The 21,843-nt window shown below is 36.7% G+C and overlaps 1 protein-coding gene across 2 annotated transcripts in view; it reads right to left on the bottom strand.

Annotated features, from left to right (window-relative positions):
• The window catches only part of ULK4 (unc-51 like kinase 4), a 257,771-nt gene that overhangs the window by 37,158 nt on the left and 198,770 nt on the right, over positions 1 to 21,843 (bottom strand). For both annotated transcript variants that reach the window (XM_068935673.1, XM_068935672.1), the window contains exon 36: positions 19,134 to 19,319. In XM_068935673.1, coding sequence (XP_068791774.1) covers positions 19,134 to 19,319 — 186 coding nt within the window. The remainder of the gene's footprint in view (positions 1 to 19,133; positions 19,320 to 21,843) is intronic.

Below are 21,843 nucleotides of genomic sequence, written 5' to 3' on the forward strand. Positions count from 1 at the left end.
ATTAATCAAGCTGCCTTATTCTGCTCTGCTGACAGCCCATCATTAAGGCATTAGAAACCTAAGCATCTGAATTCAGCCTTGTCTTAGGACTATGATTAGATTCTGCATTATGCTAGTAAGATGAAGTCTGTCTCCATCAAAAATAGGAAGCCTAAGGAATGTCTATCTTCAGCCTTCTTGCTTGAACAAACCAACATCTTCATTTTGCTAAATTTAATCTCTGATCATCCCTTCTTGTTCAATTTTCACTTTCCTTTAAATTCTACGTCATCTCCCTCAGTGCACCAAAATGTAGAAATATACAATCATGAATCCTGATGCATTAAAGACATCTCAAAAATCATCCCCAGGATGGCACGTGAATCAAAACGAACACATAAACGAGAGCAAATCTTGCGAAACGCTCGAAGAGTTTCCAGTATAACTGAATGGGCATTCACCACTGCGCTTCAATGAGAAATGAGCAGAATGCCGTGTTACTGGTAAAAGTGAAACTGCAGAACAGTCAGCGGTGCACAAGAGCAACGAAATGCAACACCACAGTCCCTTTCACTCATTCTGGAAGGCTGTCTGTACCACTGAAGGCGTACTCGCTCGTGAGCGGGCGGTGAGCAAACAGCTGGACGCTGACACACAATTCAACTGCAGTATTCCAAACGATGGGCTGTTTTCACAGTTTTCCGCGTCTCCAGGCAGAGACTAAGAACAGTTCACATTTTGCCATAATAATTGAGCATGATTTCTCTCTGCTTTCCTCAAAGCTGAGATGACGCAGTGTTTTGTAATAATATGTCGTTTCTGCTCAGGCTGCCAGGCAGTAGTACTCCCAGCAATCCAGACACAACTGAATCGGGCAAACACCCCAGCTGCAGCAGCCCGGATCAAGCTCAGCAACACCAGCAGGCCAGCTTTGACCTAGAGACAGCTCTGACCGTCGCTACCCCAAGAAACGCGTTAGGTGCAAGTCCGCTGTCCGAGAGCGCCCCTCCCGGCACGCTGAACTGCGCATAGCCACCTACCGTCAGCGCCAGCCAGCGCTCCTGCAGGAGCTGGCACAAGTACGGGGCTACCACAAATACTTTGCGATTGTGTTTTTAAAAGAAACCGTCTCTACTGATTCACAAAAAAAAGGGCGAAACAGGTGAATGAACAGCGTGCCTATGGCCTTGCAGAGGGCAGAGAGGCATTTCAAACTATTGTTTCGATGAAATATAGAGATTTTACAGAGATGTTTCTCTGATGGCTGAGTAAGTGCTACCAAGGAAATTTCATTGTGCCAGAAACCCAATGAACTCTCTGGTTTCTACCTGCAGTAATATCAGCACTTTAAACAATAAATTTGTTTAGCTTAGAATCTGCTATTTAAAAATAGACATTTGTGTAGAAATAAAGGGACTCTTTTTGGACGAAAAACAGAAGGAGGGGGTAGGAAAGTTATTGAAGATCTACCTAATAATGTAGATTAACTGAAGCGTGTTCTCCTTGATATAACAATCACAGCAACACTAATAGAACAAAACTAACTGAGGAGAGAGCTTTGGAAGTCTCTAGCAATCTTTCGCACTTTAGAATTTTCTACGAGGCATCTTAGGATATTCTTTTGTTTCTAAATAACATTCTTGGTTAAAATTTGAATAAATTTCATAAAGAACAAATGTTTAAAATAATTACAAATGAAATAAAATGTTTAATGTAGGACTAAAACTTTCTCTTTTACGCTAAAACTCTGCAATTCTGCTTCATTTCTCCTGGACCAACTAATCTTCCTTCCCTTTCTCTCCCTAGACTTTCTCTTTGATCAATAAACCAATGCTAGCTGAATGTAAATAAATCTCAGGGTCATTAAGTTAGGAAGGCAGGCTGGCCAAATTATTTGGCTATCCAAGGATCAAAACTCAAAAGCTATAACACGTCATTTAAGAAAAAAAAAAAAGAACTCAAATGTGTACACTGAACATTTCTTTTCATAAACTTGTGTTCAACTTGACAGTTCAGCCAAGGCAGAAGCCCTTAGCTGAAGGTTAGATTATGCAGCTAAAGAGAAATTTTTATTCTGAATCTTCTTAAAATATGGTTTGCAATACTACAACTACTATTCTGCCACTCAAAATTTAAAAGCAAGCAAACTGATTAAAAAAAAAAAAAAGCTAGCACAGAACCATATATTTCCTTTCTCAAATCTTTTCATACTCGCATAAAAACAGTCTACCTAACAAACATCAGTTTCAAAAATGAGAAACATTATAGGGTTTTACAAATGGCAACTACAAAAGTTTTTTGGGCTCATATAAAAACCTACCAACATTCACTATTGCTTTCATAATAGCTATAAGAGAACAAAGATTAGCTTTCAGTTTCACTACCAATTCCCAAATTTCAGTCAAAGTTTGCTTACTCACGTATTGACCAAGCCTAAACATTTTAGGATAGTATCTCACTTTTGCTTTGATATTAGTGGCTCATCCAGACCAAAAGGTAAGGGAAATTCAGTGGGTTTAAAATGTGTGAACCAGAATAAACATGGAAAGAAAAAAGGTCTTCATAAATTCCCTTTCAGGCAAGACTGCAAACATGCACATAACTGAAGGCAGAGTTTCCTGGACATGTGCATCATAACACTTTTCTTATCACGGTATCGCTTTGCTCTATTGTATATTTCTAGCACACATGAGTGCAAGTATATCAGTCAACATCAGCTATGTTTCAGAGCACAGGTAGATTTTGAAGAGTTAAAAATGAGTTCTCATAATAAAACTATAAATATATATATATATATACAAACACACATATACAAACACACATATACATACCTATATATGTGTGTGTGTGTGTATATACATATGTACATATATATTAAAGAATTGCCTTGAGAAGTAAAAGATAGTAGATCACATTTTAACTGATCCTATTTAAAATTCAGACTTCCAGGAAGTTTATCTAGTTCTCTCTGGGTTTCAAGGACAGTATCTAAGTTGCTTTTCTTCTTTTGAAAATTCCATGGTCCACTTTTGGTCTATCATACTTTTCTCATTTCTATACACTGAAGAATAGCAAAAATCCCTCTCGAGTAATTCTCCCACCCAAGGTTAAGATCAGACACTCTAGCACAGTGATATTCTACCTGTTCTGTTCTTGCCTCTCTTCCTTCAATGATTTAGATCACTTTCACCTTTAACCCTACGATTAAGCTGCGATTAGTTTGTGTGCTGAACAAGAACCTGTGAGTGGTTTCTACAATGCTAAAACTACGGGGTTTTTAAACCTCAGTTCTCAAGTGTGAGAACACTAAAACAATTGTGGCTTTTTTCCCTCAGTGACATCACAGGAGTGTATAATGATTATTATGAGCTGTTCTATATTTTAAAATTAATGAACAGATTTGAGTAAAAACTGCCAAGGTAAAAATGCCATCAGAGGGCAAACCACTGACAACGTCACTTAGAATTTTCTGCCCACATATTCAACCCAGTGAGAGAGAGTAGAGATGAATTAGGAAAGTACCATAAGAAGGTGATTATGTATTACGTGGTATAATTCCAGAAAATTATTAACACATGTAATTACTTAACTAGAAATGACATAATTCCTGGCATTAGAATGTCAAGACATTCTTACATAAATCATTATGTAAATTGAATATTAATTTCTGAAAATGTAACCAGTTTTGATGTCAATGATACCATGTTTAGATAAAAAGGAATAGCAGAAGTGTGTCATTAAAATAAGAAGTGATGAATCTAGATCACATTTGTGAGTGCTGCTTGCCATTTAAGCTGAACTTACATGTTCATACAGGGCGATGAAACTTTGTGGTACTTTGGAAACTTTTCAGCAAAGAAAATCACTGCAGAAGTAACAAAAAACAGACAACCCTTTCTTCATCAATCCTCAGAAAAGAGTAGTTTGAATCGTACATACTGAAGATAGCAACAAGCATTCAATAGCTGTGATAGACTATCATGGGTTCAGAAGTACCTGAATACTTTCCAAGTATTATTTGCTACAATTCTCTGCTTTTGTTTCCTTAGCAAACACAACCTGTGACTCTGTGTGTGTGTGTGTGTGTGTGTGTGTGTGTGAGACAGAAAGACCTTTTCACAGATATTAGCAAACCAAAGAAAATTTTGTTTTCAGTCAGCAGAGTCACAAGAAATTGCTTAAGCACAGCCTTTTGTGCCCATATTAATGAACACGAAGAATATGCCTAAGGTCTTAATTCTGATGGTGAGCCAAGCCCTTGCTCATTCTTCCTGTTTCCGGTCCACAAATCCAGAGACTAAAGACAAGCTTCTGTTAAAAGTTATGTGCTACAGCAACTCCCTCTCAGTTAGTACTCATGCTCACAGTGACGAGTATGAGAGAAACCCCCTCTAGACAGAAGCAGAACAACAGCTGAGAGAGACAGGCAGTCAGCCAGAAAGCTGTGCCAGACAACCCCTATCTTTTTAGAAAGTTCATGGGACAGCTAGACATAGCGACCAAAAAAAAAAAAAAAGCATATGACTATGACAGATATTTTCCCCAACAGTCATGGAGAGCAATGTGAACGATATTGAGTGCTGGTATGTCATCTAGGCACCCCGACGATGTAACGGCCGTACTTCACTCCCAAACGGGCAAAATCTTGCTTTTTAGAATGCTCCAGGAAAGGGCCCAGAATCTTCTTTTCCATCCTTTTACTGGGACTTGCTGACTGCTCCCCTAGGCCCAAGCACATCTTTGGACTGGAAGGAAATGAGGGTCCTGATTCTTGCCTTGTTTACCTTCAGGATGTTGCATGTCAGCAACAGGATGGGACAGATGAACCTTCTACCCTTCCTCTTTGTGGGATGTGAAATACTGCCCATCCAATTACAAGAGCCAGAAAATGATGTGGGCATTTCACTGCAATCTCCTCTCAGTACATCTGAGCCAAGGAACATAAAAGAGCTGACCTTTTTCTTAATAAAAAGACCACCAGTCCCAAAGATCCTTTTGTACATAAACTAAGCCCAACTACCATACCACTAAAATTGCTTTGTACAATGACAGAGAATTAGGGAAAAAAAAGCATGTCCTTTTTTTTCTGACAGGTGTCAAAATGTTTAGTTTTGGATACATTTTGTGCAGTTGTTCAAATATACCAGCAATATGATCTACACAAATTACCTTATGTGCTATGTATAAGCAATACTTACTGCAAGGAATTAGAAAAAATAAAGCAATAAAAAGATGGGACAGTAAGGTCTTTTTAATAAATCTATACACACACACACACATATATATATAATCTTACTTCTACATCTAGTTCTTTAACAAAGATTATATCAGATATATTTTTCCTTTGTCTGTTGTGTAATCAAACTGGTTTAGACATCTCTATAATAATAGTAGCAATGTCTTCATTATTAAAGTCATATAAAAGTAGGTGAGCAGCTGTAACCTAATAAACATGCAGCTGAACAAAGGAAACTGCTGACAAGCAGCAATCTTGTTTTAATGTAAATTCTCATGTGTTCACATCATATTTTAATTGTACACAACAATAAATAAGCTTCTGTCACTAGCAGTTTCTCATAAATGGGCTAATGCTAATTATCCTTCTATTTTCAACCACATGCTTTTAGTGAAATGATTAATGTCAGGAAAATAGGAAGAAAATAACGAGCTTTGCAAGCCATCTGAGCGGCAGAAACATTACTGGGTTTTTTTGTTTTTTTTTCTAGTTTCATATGAAAGCTGTGACAACTATCTTATAAGACACCTCAATATTTCAAGCATTAGATCTAGCTACATATTAACTACATAAGAAACACAAAACCTGTTTCCCCATATTTCTCCTCAGGATTGTTGTACTGGTGAACTGAAAGCCAAAATGTGCAACTCCAGCACCACCACTGAATTTAAGACCTAGCCTTTCCTATTTCTGGAAATGTATAATTAGATACGGGCAACAGTTTCCCTTCTATTCTGTTCTTTGTTCTACAGGGGGCATCAGCAAATGTTTGCTTGACTTAAAATCCTTTGTATTAGACCAGCAAAGTTATTTTACTCCCGTTATATAAGACAGCACATGTAAAAGAATGATTGTTCAGGGCAGGATTAAGAAAAGGCCTTTTGATCCACTCAGATATTACAAACTTTCTTCTTTTTACTTTCCGCTCTTTCTGTATGATTATGCCTCTAGTTACACGTCTTAAGTTTCCAGTTCAAACCAAGACTATATTAAGTACCATGTAAACATACAGTATGAGACACAAAGGTGATGCTTGCATCATATAGTGGCTCTCTAGAGCAGACATACATACTTTCTCTACTGTGAGTGTGGCCTCAGGTACAGCCGGAGCACAGCCCCTAATGCGTGAAGGAACCCGTCTGCTGAAGCACACCATAGGCTGTCTTGCAAAGCAATGCAGTTGATGGAAGAGCAGGAGGCGTAGAGATTATTGTGCTTCTGGCTGCTTTAGCCGATGTTCCTTCATTGTTACATAGACTCTACCAGAAGTGCTTTCAGCTGTGCAGCTGCTCCTTGTCCACTCGTGGCCTCTCTGCTTCTAATGGATATACTCTTTGTGTGTGATTCAATAACAAGACCAAGGCTAGGAAATAGAAGACTTCATCTAATGGTGACTCTATGGTGCATGGTGGCTTTGCCACTCCTTTTCTTTTCCTAGAATCCTCCCAAAACGCACAAAACTTCATTGAAGCACAGTCCCCAACACAGATATTGTAACACAGCAATACAGCTCTGATGCAGCTTCTTTGCAGAGGATTTGTGAAGAGCATCCCTGTCTATCAGAGGGGAGAGGAACACAAAAGTACATGATGAGTGCAACCATCTCCCACGTCTTTCCTTCCCCTCTATTAGAGCAGAGAGGCTGCAAGCTGGACCACTCTGGTTGGGTGGGCAGGTGGATCAAAGCGAAGGTACAGCGGGGACAGGCTGTGCAGAGTGGGCACAAGATTAGTATCACATTAAAATTAGTATCTTCAGTAGTATCAAAATTTAACGCATTTCATATTGTTTTGTAAGGACTTACATTTATAACTGCAATACTACCATGGTATTGAGATACTGTTCCTCACTACTTTATACATCTCACCTCTTCTAGTTTCCATTTCACTTTCTCAAATCCACATACATATCTAGACAATGTTCCTCCTCTCACATTCCATTCCATGTCTTGCCACCATCCTCCGCACTTTGCCTTACTCCCAGATGTCCCAGACTAATTAAATCACTGTCAGAGTGATTACATTTGCGTTCTACTTTCTCATCCAAGTACAACTAAAGTTTCATCATTTTTGAAGTTCTTGAGGTATTCTACAATGTATTAGGCAAGAGCTGAATAAAACAACCTTGGCAGATGGATGTTTGGTTTCTATTATTTTCTTGTAGAGATGGACCAACTTGACTCACCTCATTTCAAAGCTACTTGAACTTTGAGGGGCAAAAGCTTGATTAGATCATTACTAGTTTCATGTCCCATTTAAAATAGCTAGTTGAAAGGGGAGTGAGAAAAAGACATGAAGATAAGATTTAAGAAACAAAAACCTAATGGTGCTGGCTCTGCTTTTCAGGAAGACTATTAGGCTTCCCCCACAGTTTAGTCTCATATTGCAGCATCCTATTTCACTAAAAGAAGGTTCATTTTCTTGAAACGCGTAACTGAAAGAGAATTTAGACGCAAACAGAATTAAAATTGTTAACCTAAAATATTTAATAGTTTACAGAACTTCTGCTCTCTGGTCAGTTCTTTTGTCTCCTCTTTCCATTCTTTTGCAAGAGAAATAGATTTTTGCTAGGACTTTTGAAAAGTGACTAATGATTTGGGATGCCAAATCACAGAAACTTTTTGTAGGCCTGATAATGATGAGTAAGTAACGAGTTCTTTCAGAACATTAGATTTCCTATAGAATCTCTGCCACTAAATTTGAATGACCCTAACCATTTTAGAAAATTTTAGCCATTATGTAGATGGAAATACTAAAAACATACGAGGAGTTATCATTTAAGATGAGTATTTGGAAGGATTACAGAAAAGTGTATAAGCCTGATAAGTGTGCACAAAAGCACATAATAGCATGCTAATGTAATTATGTACTCCTGAGATCATAAATAGTTAGGTAAAATTAACATACAAAGCTTGCAAGAAGGGGAAGAGTATCTTGTTGAGACCTGCAGCAGCCAAAATGCAACATGACAGTAGGCATCTTAACACTCTTGTTTCTCTAAATTTCCACATCAATTCCCACAAAGCTTTCAGTTTCATTTAAAAGAAAAAAAAGGTAAGTCTGAAGAAACATCAGGAGCATGTGATACATGAGTTGAGAGAAGAATCAAAAACATATGAGTAGAGGTAGAAATGTAGAATATAAAGACAGGGAGAGTGAAGAATCCGAATAAATATAATGGTGAAGGAACAAGGACATGATATAGAGACTAGAAGAGTCTATAAAATCATTCATTAAATAACATCACCTTCAAGCTGTAATATATATTCCATCTTGGAATTCCAATTACATGAATAAATTGAATGAGCATCTCTCCCTGATGTCATCAGAGCTCCTCAGTGGAGCAACAGTCCACTCGAGCAATCCTGAGGGCATAGTATTTCTTAAGTCTTTCAATGACAGCCGTAATTGGCTTTTCAGCAATAGGAATTTTCCTCATCAAACTAAAAGAAATACTACTACATTAGCAGAGCTGGGATCACACATATCTTACTGATATATGGGGCACAAATTGCTTTTAGCCATTTTATGGTTATGGACATTGAAAATAAATGTTGTGTACCATTTCATGAATATACCCCCATTTATACTGCAAATACACAAACTGCACTAGCAGTTTAAAATGATAAAATGAAGGCCCTGATCATATCTTTATAAACAACGATTTCATTTGTGCTTAATGCTAACTTGTTATTTATCACATATGCTAAAATTACTTTTTAACTGTATTTAAGAAATGGTAGTACTTTGAAGAAAAGTAGCATCCAGTGTTAACATGTTCATTTCCATGGAAATTATTCTATTGTAAAAGATTAACTTGTTTTTATTTCCAACTGTAATCTGTTTTGCATAGACTTTTACTCTAATGAGAACAAGCAACACACAGCCAATCACTGAGGGATCTTAGGGCTGGCAAATGCTCATTCACTAGGACACTCAGCCCTGCAGCACTGGGCCTGGGCTCCCCGCAGGAAATCCTGCCCTTGCAGCTCTTGAGGCCCACCCTCGGGAACAGCTGTGCCCAGGGGCCAGGCAGACACCTCCCAGGAAATGCTTGCTTCTGGCATGAAAAGCCACAGAGGAAGCATTCAATCATAATGAGGAAAAGCTATTTTACCTTGACTTTTTCATTTTATTTAGCGACAAAATGGGACCAGTAGTAAACTGCAGTTACAAATCATGTAGATTTATTTAAATCATTATTTAGTCTCACGCACCCCAATGTTTTAGCATATGCACTTCATACCACCTATACAGGGCAGATTTGGCACACAAAGTTTTGCACAGGTAGGTCCAGATTTTTATTTCAGTTATCTTTTTCCGATGCAATTCTCATATGCAGTAAGTCTATTCATTACAATTACAATGGATTTACAGCAGAAATCAGAAAATCAGAAATCAGAATTTCATCTGCAAGGTGCAATATCATGCACTTGAGAACAGAGGACATTCTATTTTTGCCTTTCAATGTATATATACTGGAGTCATGCCCTACAACAGCTCTCTTGCAATTGAGAACACTAGCACATTTGCTAAAACGCATTTTAAGCCACTGGAACGATATGATACCGGAAAATAACATGCATCTGTTGATCCATTTCTGAATGATCACTACATACTTCTGGAAAAGGTACCTTTTTATTGATATTAATAGATTTAGGCAATCATCTGCTTTTGACAAGACTGAGAAGTGTGTGTCAAAATCTTTCCTCTGAAAATGCTCCCTAAAAGGTTTAAATAAATACGCTGTATAATTAGGGTAGAATTGCTATCTAAATTATGAGATATTCTTATGCTGCATCATATGAACTCATCAAGTAGGCATTATTTTCCAGAGAAAGCATCTGCTGTGTGAAATTTAGGACAGTAATTCACAGCCCATAGAACAGTGCATCACCACAAATTACATTTGTCATAAATTTATAATGATGTTCATATAAAAACATTACATTTTAATAGTTTAAAGAAATGGCAGCACTGGGCACTTCTATAAATGTTTAACTAGTACAGTCTTCATAATTTAGTGTGGAGGTTTCATCACTGAAGATGCTGGATTGAATCACTGTCTGAACTAGGGCGCGGAGGGAGAGGGGAATCTGTTACTATAGAAATCTACTGAAAGCCTAACTTCAATGCACACAAATGTTATTTTAAACATAATCTCATTTCAGAACACTTGCATGAATCATGGACTCATGAAGTTGTGCAGCACCATGTTAAGAAAGCACAGCTACAGTTATCATTGCCAGCCATTGATACATGAGCATGGGCCATCTTTTGGAGCACTTTAATAAGAGTATGCACTTATTGTTAATGAATACTTCAATCAACCAGTTCCATAGGATAGTAGATGCATGAGGTATTCACGGAAGAAACTTTAAAATTTTTGTTTTATTTCACTGCATGCTATTTTGACTGATGCCTCTAAAATAATTTTCATCTTTGATCTTTCCAGCAGTCTCTAGCTCCTTAAACACTGTCTTCCTTTTGCTTCATATGGTCATATTGCTTGGTCTCATTATCAAAGCCAGCATACTTTTGTTGTATCTATGTCTTTTTTTTATTGATAGGTTCCATCTGACAACCTGTATTCCAAATGTCCCATCTGTCTATTTGTCTCCTATGCCTAATTCATGTGCCCCAGAGTCTCACATCCTCATAGCTCATTGGCCAAGACAGTCTCATCTACAAAATATCCTCTAACCACATCTACATTACCTTTTCATCTGCACCTATATACTACAAATATTATGTCAAGTTCTGTGCGACCTGCAGATTTGCTCAGGCCGAGATTTTTGAAAACACTAGCTTGCCAACTGTGCCCCAGCCTTATAAGAGGAAGATGATAACGATCTAGACAAAGTAAGATACATAGCTGGTGTTTGCCAGATGCCATATTAAAGTGCAGAACTTTAAATATATTTAAAAGTAAATAGATAGAGACATTGGCGAGGCGAAGAGTGGAACACTGAAGATGAACAAAGAGGATGTGTCAAGCGCTTTTGACTCTGGCTGGTGCAGTCCTGCATGATTTGGAAGATAAAGAAAGAACCACTACTTCTTGCTGGAGAATCTGCTTCCCACATTAGATCGCTTCCTCGTATATGGTAGTTAAAATAATTTTACTTACATGTTGAAATGTAATGAACTGTTTCACCCTCAGTCAATTTGTCAGCAAGGAGACCAAGTTTAAGAGAACAGATATAACTAAAAGGAGAGATTTTGTTCAAGCGTTCGCAATATGAATTTGCAACAATCCACAGTGAATCTGGCTTCTATGTTTACCTACATCTCATCTTCAAGTTATGCAACAAAAAGTTTTCAAAGGTTTTTGTAGCTTCTGGTAATAGCCTCACACTAAGACGATATTAAAATGAAGGAAAGACTTTGAAATACTGCTGAGACCATAAGAATTTAAATTAGGGATAAAACAAAGATACTTCTGTATTATCAGTCAGGAGCAACTAGTCAGATTCCCACTCTTGCTTGCACACAACTGAACACTGTCCCCCAAGATCTGTGTTATGCAGGATTATGATGGTCTTTTTCGTGTCAAATTATTTCCCATTTGGGAGGGTCAAGTTCAGGCAATTCCTTGAGCTTATTCTGAAAATGGGTAGCAAGCTCGATTATTCTCTCCAGCAAGAAACATCTTTTTACTATGTGTGTATTGAGTTTACCACAATGGGAGTAATTCTGTCATATTAATAATGAAAGCACTAACTAATGCTCATGCACTCCCACTAATGCTGCAGATTTAGGAAATCTATGCAACCTGCTATTAAGATTTAAGCTCAGAAAATATTTTTGATAATTTAGTCCTATCTTATTGGTTTTGGTATGATCCTCTGATAAAATGTTGCATGATATTTACTACTCCTTACCTGAGGACCATTAAGTATTTGCAGACATTAAGGCCTCACGGTAGCTTATGAGGAGAGGTAAGTAATATTAAAACACAAAGCTACTATGATAAAGCAGCAAGCAAAATTGGGAGCCATCCAGATGTACGTTAGAAAGAAGACGTGAGCATCAAAACACGAAGGAAAAATGAACAGAAGCCACTACAACAGGCCTCTGTTTGGACTTCTGGGCTGATAGATAAGTGACAACTTCATCCTCTCCTGCAATAGGGTTGGGGGTAAGGGACTTCTATATGTGATTTGCCAGCAAGTCAGGTGTTTGTCTATGTGACGGAAATACCAGACAAAGAGCAGTGTGCTCTGCAATCTAGTATCAGCTGCAGAGCTTCTGGACAGTGTCAAAAGTGACAAGATCAGGGAAGATAAGAATTCCAAGGACTGCACTTGTGACTGAGGCTTATCCATAGCTACTTGTTCTGTTTAATTTCATAAGATAGAAGGGTAAGTACTGGAGGCAGGGAACACAAGTATATAACCTTAAGATATTAGAATGCTGTGCTTAAGAATTCTGGCCAACTGAAAGAATGATATTGAAAAATCCAAAGAGCTAAATAAAGAGAGAGACTAATCACAAACAGAAAAGACTTATTACAATTTTTTCAGTGTTCTAACTCAGCGTATACATCTAAATACCAAAGTGTTCTTCCCGCTACTCCACTAAAAACCATGGGATGCAAGTGGCAAAAAAGAAGTCGTCAAGAGTAGTGCTACTACATTGAAGTTATTCTCAGCATCCTGAAAAAACTCCACAAGTTACATAAAGTGTAAATTATCCTGAATTTAGCCCCTCACATGCTAAATAAACCATGCACCCAGATCACATGCCTCTAAGACAATATCTAACCCTTTCAAATGAAAAATGTAAAGCTTTATCAACCATATCCAATGAAAATTTGTGTCCTGGATTTCAATACTTAGAATGTAATTAGTTAAGTTAAAATTAACCATGCATACTTTTGCCATGGGATCTTGAATAATAATCAGCTACCACATCATAAAGGATAACATTTTCATACAGTACTTCAGAAAAGTGCTTTTTGAAAAGCTATGTTATTCTATGTTATTCTTAATATCAAGTAAATAATTTAAAAGCAAAATGATTCCATATTTTAAAGATTTTGTATTGCTCATAGAATGCCTGTGAACAAATTGGGATATTATTAAATTTTGACTATTCAAAATCACACTTTTTTCATTGACAAGATATTTTCTTTCTAATTGCTAGTGAAAATGCTTCATTTTAGTCAGTTTAAAACATTTTTTCTCAAGGATTTAACTATGAAAGTACAATATTTAGCTTCATGAGAATTTGGTAGAGCCCATGTGCTACTACACACTGAACCCAAAGTTTAAAATACAGTGTTAGTTAATTTTGTTTTTATGTTTTAATGCTGAATTGCCCACGTAAGCTGATCAATATTGGCTCAATACTTTGTTCAGTAAACAAGAAAGTACAGCTCAGGGGCTGTACCACAAGAGAAAATGAGAGCACTAGGTCCACCAAATGCTAAATCTGTTTAAATCAAATTATAGTAGTTCGATTTAAATTACTGTTTAATTGTTGTTTAAATTGTATTAGAGTAGCTGTGATTAGCTGCATTAATCTTCTGACTAATTTAAATAAGCTTTTCCTAGCTCCTTGAAATTCAGAGTATTGCTTGCTGACTGCCGGAAACAGAACAGCACAGCCCAGCAATTCTGATTCATAAATGTCAGTATTGATCGTTAATATTAATCAGAAACATTGCAACCACATTTTTTTTTTTTTAGGGATGTCATTGAAATGTATTTCAGTCAAAACATATGCAAAATTCAAAAAACTCCTATACTTAAAAACTTACTTTGTGCTTACGTTAAAACGAGGCACAACAAATGAGGAGGAAAAAAAAAACCCCAAACCCTGTGTTCACCACCCAGACACGTCCAGAGTACACCCCTCAGAAAGGGATTATTTCCCTTCCATTTCTCATCGGGGACCGGCAGCAGAGGAGTGTGTCAGGTTATTACAGAGCCTGGAAATGTAATGGCTTAAGGTTGCTAAGCAACGGCCGGGTGCTAAAGGCCTCCCTATCTGTGATCTCGAGAGACTCTCTCAAATTTCATTAAAACCTGTCCATACCTATTACACAGAGGCCTATGTGGAGTTTATAAGCAGAGCGAGCTTCTCGGCACAATAGCGAAGGAATAAAGAAAAGAAGTGGCATTATACTTTTCATATGTTTGCTTCAAAGAAAATATTTTGAGAAACCCGTCCTGTGTACGATACGCGCAAAGTATTGCTACGTTGATCAGATTTTTCTTCTTGGAAGAATCATTAGTTGTTTATATCTAATAAAATGCTTCACCCTACCAAAAGATATTCTATTACGGGCTGAAGTCAACAAAAGATGGCCTTTAAAGAAGAGAAGCAGGCTTGGTAACAGCTTGAAAATAAAAGACATACTAACAAAGGATAGACTTTTTTTTTGCATAAGAATCATCCACATTTTAAAAGATATATAATTTAAGGGAATGCAACAGGTGCATTTATAATAAGTATACCTATACACGTCAGCAACCCACAAGTGAATATCGCATGCACAGTCTAACACAGATCGCTGCTATAAAATTATTCCTTCAAACAAAGGAATATAACGGATTACTTTAGTAATAGATTAATTTTATTAAAGGCATACTTAAAAGATTCCGATTAGGAACGAGACCCACACAAAGTTTTTCTCCTACTATTTGAGAGAACTGTACTGTCATGGCAGGAGATATGCCAACAGGTCCCACTTAGCTTTACCAAACTTCTGGAGAAGCAGATTCTGCTGGGAATTGCTGCAAAAGCACCTCCTTGTGGCGCTGAACGTTCAGAGCTGAAGCTGCAAAAGCAACGCTACCTGAAAAATCACCGTGTGATTTTTGCAAATGAATGTTTTCGCTTCTTTGAGGCAAGCTCCGTACAGTCAAACATGTAGGAATCTACTGAGGAGCAAACCTCTAGTAAAGAGTTTGACTTACAGAGGGATAGCAAAATTGCTCTCCTAAATCAAGCATTTGATTTAGACTGCAAATCTCTTCAAGCTCCAAATGTCTGTTTTCAATATGCGCACTCAGTAGCTAACATAAAGAGGACCTGATCTGGGTTCTGGGAACTACTACAGTCAAAATATATACAGTGTATATGGGTATATATATTTTTTTTAAATATACAAATACACAAATGTCAATTCATAAGATGTGAACTCAGCAAATCTCTGTATAAAACTCAAGATGATATTAACACTAATCTACATCACAGAAATATTTACAGAGGCACGACATGAATGATGTTTTAGCCATAGTGACCACTGGTTCCCAGGCTGTGGTTTGCTGGAAACAGGCAGTGAATCTGCTCGCGGGACTGAAAGGTGGCGTTTTTGTCACCCAAGCTGGCAGGGAGAGAGCAAATCATTGCCCAATGCTCCTACGATGAAATCAACGCAAGTTAAGGGCTTTGCCGTAGCTCAAGCACTGCCATGCTAACATTAGCACCTTACTACACAGCTTAACATAGTTTGGGAAATCTTTATAGGGATCCACATAGGGTATCAGAAGTCTAGACAATTTCCTGAATGTCTTAATCACTCAGAATAAAGGCTAAACTACTTTTTGACAGTTAGTACACGCTATATAATCAAAATGAGAGTCATTGAACAAAGGTCTTTGGATATAGTAAGCACAGAATTGTCTGTTAAAGCCTGATGCTTATTCATTCTTCTCAGACAAATTTTTCCTTACTAACAGATGGACTAAAGGAGAGTCTCCCCTTGTTTTGAAAGCTGAAAACATTTTATTTGTTGGTACCAAGCTGTAACCCTGCAGTGATTACGTGTCCAGCAAAAAGATGTTGGCTAGTTCTATAAAAATTCTGGTGAAAATCACTTGCCTAAAAACAATGGCATTATATACTAGATATTAAATTGAGATGGTAGGTATATTTTTTTGAGGGGCATGAAAAACTTGCTTCCCAAATGAAATCTCTTCCATTTCTCAAAAAAACACTTTAATATAGATGATTTATGGACTGCAGCATGATACACTATGTCTTCACAGAAAAGAGGAAGTCATAAGAGGGTGATCTTCACGAAGAGTGGCAAGAGATGCTTCTGGAACCAGTATATGGAATAAGATCACTCTCCTGACATCACTGATCGGTTACAGAGATGCTGCTAAAAGGGATATCTGAAGGATATACCAAGGATATCTGAATAGCATTACTTCTATTCCAAGATGAAGCAATCGGAACAAGAGAGTTAGTAAAAGGGCTCATGGAACAACAACAAAAAAAGTGCTTCTTTGATTCAGTATTTTTATTCAGTTTCTGTGCACTGACAATGAGAGATAACCCCTGAAATATACTGGTTAACCTGGGCCTGACAGAGTCAAAAGTTTTGAAAGTTAAGGGGAGATTACAAAAAACAGAAAGAAGACATTCAATGCTGTCTCTTTAAAGCTTTTAAATCACCCTTAGTTATAGAGTTATAAATGTGAGCTTAAAGCATTATTTTTTCTGCTTTTCACTCCTAATGCTCTCTGTTTACAGCAAAATAAAGCCATGAAGAAGGGGCTGTTCATGGAGATTCCAATACTAAGTCTGTATTAACATTTATTTTCCTCCAGTTTGGCCTATATCTTAATTTCTGTTTAACAAAATACTAAATACAGAACACAACAGAATTACAGTGCAAAAATCAGTGAAGAAAGTGGTATAAGGAGGAGTTTATATTGCCCTGTAGTCAATTTGCTGGTCAAAGTTGATAATGAGAAATCAGCACTTCAAAAACAAAAAACAAAAACAAAAAAGCCTACCTCCAACTCTGTCTAAAAATTCCCAACTATTTAGGTACGGGAGAAAAAACTTAATGAATACGATTAAATTAAAATAACACATAGATGTAAGTTTCCATTTCATCAAGGAAAGGCCATCTTGTAAGTCGACAATTTCTCTGATGTGTTTTAAACCAAATATTCTGAAACTGAGGTTAAAGATCCACTGGAGACATCTGGAGCACTTGGATAAAGTGCTATCGAGTCATAATGTTACGCCTTTTCCTTATTTTTGGGAATATATGATAATAGACGCAGCTATAGAGTAGATACATTGAATTTTTTCTTTATATTCTTGTCTTATATAAGCAGTAGCCCTGGCTGATGCATTACTGTTAACATGATCATAGATCGGAAAGATGTTATATACAAGCATTGACCAGCAAGAATGGAAACTGGTGAACTTAGTGACTCCTCTATTCAAATTTTTTCATATTTGAGCAACATTTTGGGTTTGCTCTAGGTTTCAAAATTCAGCACGAACAGCTGATGTAGGCTGAATCCTTCTTAAATAGAAAGGATTATATTTCAATGTCTTTTGTGATTACTACAATTTTGACAAGATAATCATCTCCTGTGAATAGGACTTGTTAAGGTTCAGAGAAATAATGCAAGATTTATTTTATATATATAATCTGTCAAATTATCTATAAACCCTGCTTTCAAAAGAAATCCTGTGATCTCATTAAAACAATTACAGAAAATCTTTGCCTGATATAATAAATAGCAAGTACCAGCATCACTGGTATACAAAAGGAAAGATCATGAAGTACAGGAACTCGCAAGGTTCAAAAGGTGATAGAATAGCTTTGTTCTCCTAGGATAATCAACAGAAATTTCTGTGTTAAATATCCTGTGCCCTAGGACAACTTTTAAATAACAGTCATCAAAAAAGAGGGAAAGGAAAGCAGTCAGTCACTATGCTAAAATGGAACTATCTAGAAATGCATTGCACTCTCTTTTCACTCTCCGTTCCTCATACTTTGCTGCCTCTTTATTCTTATTGCTTCTGTGGGAAAGCAAAAAACAGCTCTTCCCTGCACAACAACTACACAGAGAAAGCAGCACAGGCACTAGCAAGAAGCAATAGGAAGTTGCTTAAAATTTTTGCTAGAATTCCCTTTTCAAGAAAATCATGTGAAAATAAAGAGGAGGAGTGAAACCTGAGATGTCAAGAATGAGAGAAATTATCAATTTTCAACATCATTGGGGCCTATCAATTTTAATTTTATATAGTCATGCTTCTTGTAGGTAAAGGCAAGACTGAGCAAAACTGGGAAGGAGAGTATTGTGTTTATTTTCTTGTGATGCACATCCAGTGGATGGGAGAAAAAGGACAGAGCAGCTCTGGAGACTTTACAATAGGGTTGCTTCCTCTTAACTCCGTAAGTAGGATGATTCCTGCATTGATTATAGCCTTACTCTAATAGCCAGCACTGCACTTGCAAAATTCATGCCTCTTCTCCTGCTGACCCTGGGGAAGTTGCCCTTTTTTTTAATTGAGTACTCCCTTTCTTGGGGAGTACAGCGAAGGATGGAATAATCAATCAAAGCATGCTGACAATGCAGGCAAAGCTTCTTTTCAAGAGAGTTCATGATAAAAAGCATGGCATTATCTAAAAGAATGTTATAGACACAGAACGTTTTCTTGCTAATCTACTTCAGAGAAGCAATGCTGCAATCATGCCACCATGACAAAGCATGACAGAACTGAAATTCCTAGATGGCAATAACTTGTCATCAGACTAAGGCCCTGTATGACTCCTATTGATTGACAATCTGTTACAACCATTCTACCATACATAGTTCTTACCACTTTGAGAGAATGAAGAGTCAATAATCTATGTACAAGCCTATTTCAAGTACAAAATTGTATTTACTTACCATGAAATCAAGCACTATGTTTCTGAGAAGCTACATAATGCTACAAGGTTAGTTCTTTTGGAAGGCATTCAAAAAATTGTTCCAATAATTCAAAAAGCCAAAGTACTAAACAAATATACATATAATCTGAGCCATTTAGATTGTGGAATGGTTAACTGAAATAGGAAACATCCCATAATCTTTTTATAAGAGGTTTTAAATACAGAAACCAAAGACATAAAAACCTACATGGACTTTTAAAACATTTAGAAGCTGACTCACCAGTCTCTTTATAATTCTCAACAACAGCTTCAGTTGTCTTGAATCTTTTTTGGACTTCAATACTTCAGCAAAGCTGTCCATGTTTTCTGGAGACATGCTCTCCTGACTGCTCCCTCCATACAACTGAACCAGTAATGATAAGCACTGTGATGCATTCTGGAATATTTCAATATCTTCACTGGGAAGCTAAAAATGAACAAACAAAAAACAAAATTCAAACTTCACAAAATTCTATATCACTGGGGATTGGGAAGACTATTAACATTTGCACTGTAGCAGGAAAGAATGATTTTTAGTTGTTGACTAATAATTCAATTAAACTGACCCTAATAAAATAATTACAATATAATTAAAATATATCTGTTCTTAAGCAGCGGCATATGAATGTCTCCACTATGATTAAATCAAATAGGCTATCTACGGTGACATCATAAAAGCACTGAAAATATTGCCCCCAACTCAGTTATTTTAGGACAGTACATTTTGCTTTAAATAGAAGTATTACGATCAGAAAATATCATTATGGTAATGATGTCTAATCTTCTGCATAATGCACACCATAAAACTTCATTTAATTATCTCTAAATCAAGTCTATGGTTTCTGGTTGAGGTGGAGTACAGGTTATCTAGCTTTTAATGGATTATAGCCTAGTCACATTAAGAGGTGTGTTTCACAGATTTTAAATATTTTTGAAGTTCTTTTCTGAATTCTGGCTTTTGTACATTCCGTTGAAGAGCGGACATCAGAACAAGTCCTAGCAATGGGATGAGGGAAATTCTCCTGGGACGCAAAATTATAGAAGATTTGGGGACATTGCTAATGATCATCTTCACCTGAGCTTCTGGCAGTATGACACAACTATCTAAATGATTTATATCTTTTTTGAAAGTACAGACTGGAAATTACAAGTAGACAAACTGTATAATGCTTGTATTTGACACTGTTGGAACCACAACAGGAACACAGTTCTGCTGCATGAAGTTGAAGAAATACACTGAAAAAAATCATAGCGGTTTCTTAGGAACAGGCAAAAGGATGATAAATGCTGGAGAATCTATCTAACAGGGAAAGACTGAAGGAATTCAATCTATAGAGCTTATCAAAGGGAAGGTTAAAGGGTGCTTGATCATAGTCTTTTGGCTTCACGTGAGAAACAGAATGCTGATGATAGTTTAATTCCTCTACCCGAAAAATGACTGGCAAGAGAAAATGGCTCAAAACTTTATCTAAAGCAATTCAGATTAGAAGGAAGCTGTACTTTGATTTCCCTTTTTCTGTCTTTCTTTAATAAGGGCAATTAACCACTGAAACAACTTCCATAGAGTTGAGGAATATTCTCTATCACAGGCAGTTTATATATCACAGAGGGTTTTTCCTACCAAAAAAAAAGCTTTGCTGTAATGAGGAATTAATTTAGGAAACTCCTATGTCTTCTGTTATATATTAGACTAAGGGATTAAAATAGCTTTTCTGCCCTTCTAACCTATCAACTGAACACAATATACCAGTGATGGTCTTACCAATAATGTACACAAGAGTAAAAAGCTCTCTTTTCTCCTACTCAGTTATACAATTCAAAAAATATATTTGACCACAAAAAAGATAGATTAAAATACTGTTAGCAGATTATCCTTACTGACAATAAAAAGCAATTTATGTCACCTCTCCTTACAAGACTGCAGAATAATAGATACGGTCTATATGTGAGGCTCTCACTTACGCACAACCATTTCAATGACAAACATTCATTTAATCTGAAGTATAAACTTTCCAAGATTTTTCATTTTAAGGAAAATCTATACTGTTATTTTAAAGTAATTTGGGAATATATCATCAGACATATGCTCCTCAAATATCTAAGCAGCAATTCCCTAGAAAACTGCATGCAAATAAGATCCAATTTTCCATCAGATTCATAAAGCTGGACTTCATAAAGTCCTCTCAGACTGAACTGAGATATAAGCTCTGAGTACATTGCCTTAAGACATATCACATTTTATTTCACCTAATGCTATGCAAGTGAGAGGACTACACTAGCCATTTCTCTTTCATGGTTTAACCACATGGTTTTTCTTCATTCCAATCTAAAAGCTACATAACTTGATTGTTTCTTTTCCAAAATCCAGAATTATCTAATAACTTAATCAACATAAAAAATAAGGCTAAAAAGAGGAAAAACTACGAACAGTAACAAACTTTATAGCTTGTCTATTTATATCTTCAATCCTTATCAAGCCAAAAAGAAATTCCACTGATCTTGCTGAAGGCTCTGATCTGACCTTTACTAAAAAAGAATGCTATTAATTAAAGGAAGAAAAAATTAAACTACTTAAATTCTCTCTCCTACCCCTTTTAAAAGCAGCAATATAACTTAAGAGTTTGTTACCAGATAAGTGTAGACAGTCATATCAATCACTCCCTAAAAAAGTCAGAGGGTATGAACTATACTCAGTTTTTAAACGTTGTTTGCTTGCTAACTCCAAAAAAATTGAGTGTACATTTGAACAGATATTTATTCTCTCTAGTACTGCAATGGAGGCTAGTTTCCTGGTCTCTAAAAGCAAGAGCACAAAATCCCATAAGTAATTAATAAAAATAAACACAGTAGCCATACTTTAAAAAAAATCGAGATTGTTCCCAAGGTGCTTTTCCAAGATGCTCACTGAACATCAGACCTCATGAGGAGAGGAAAGGTGCTGGCTGGTCTTT

This window comes from Struthio camelus, chromosome 2 (assembly GCF_040807025.1).
Source record: "Struthio camelus isolate bStrCam1 chromosome 2, bStrCam1.hap1, whole genome shotgun sequence".
Lineage (NCBI taxonomy): Eukaryota > Metazoa > Chordata > Aves > Struthioniformes > Struthionidae > Struthio > Struthio camelus.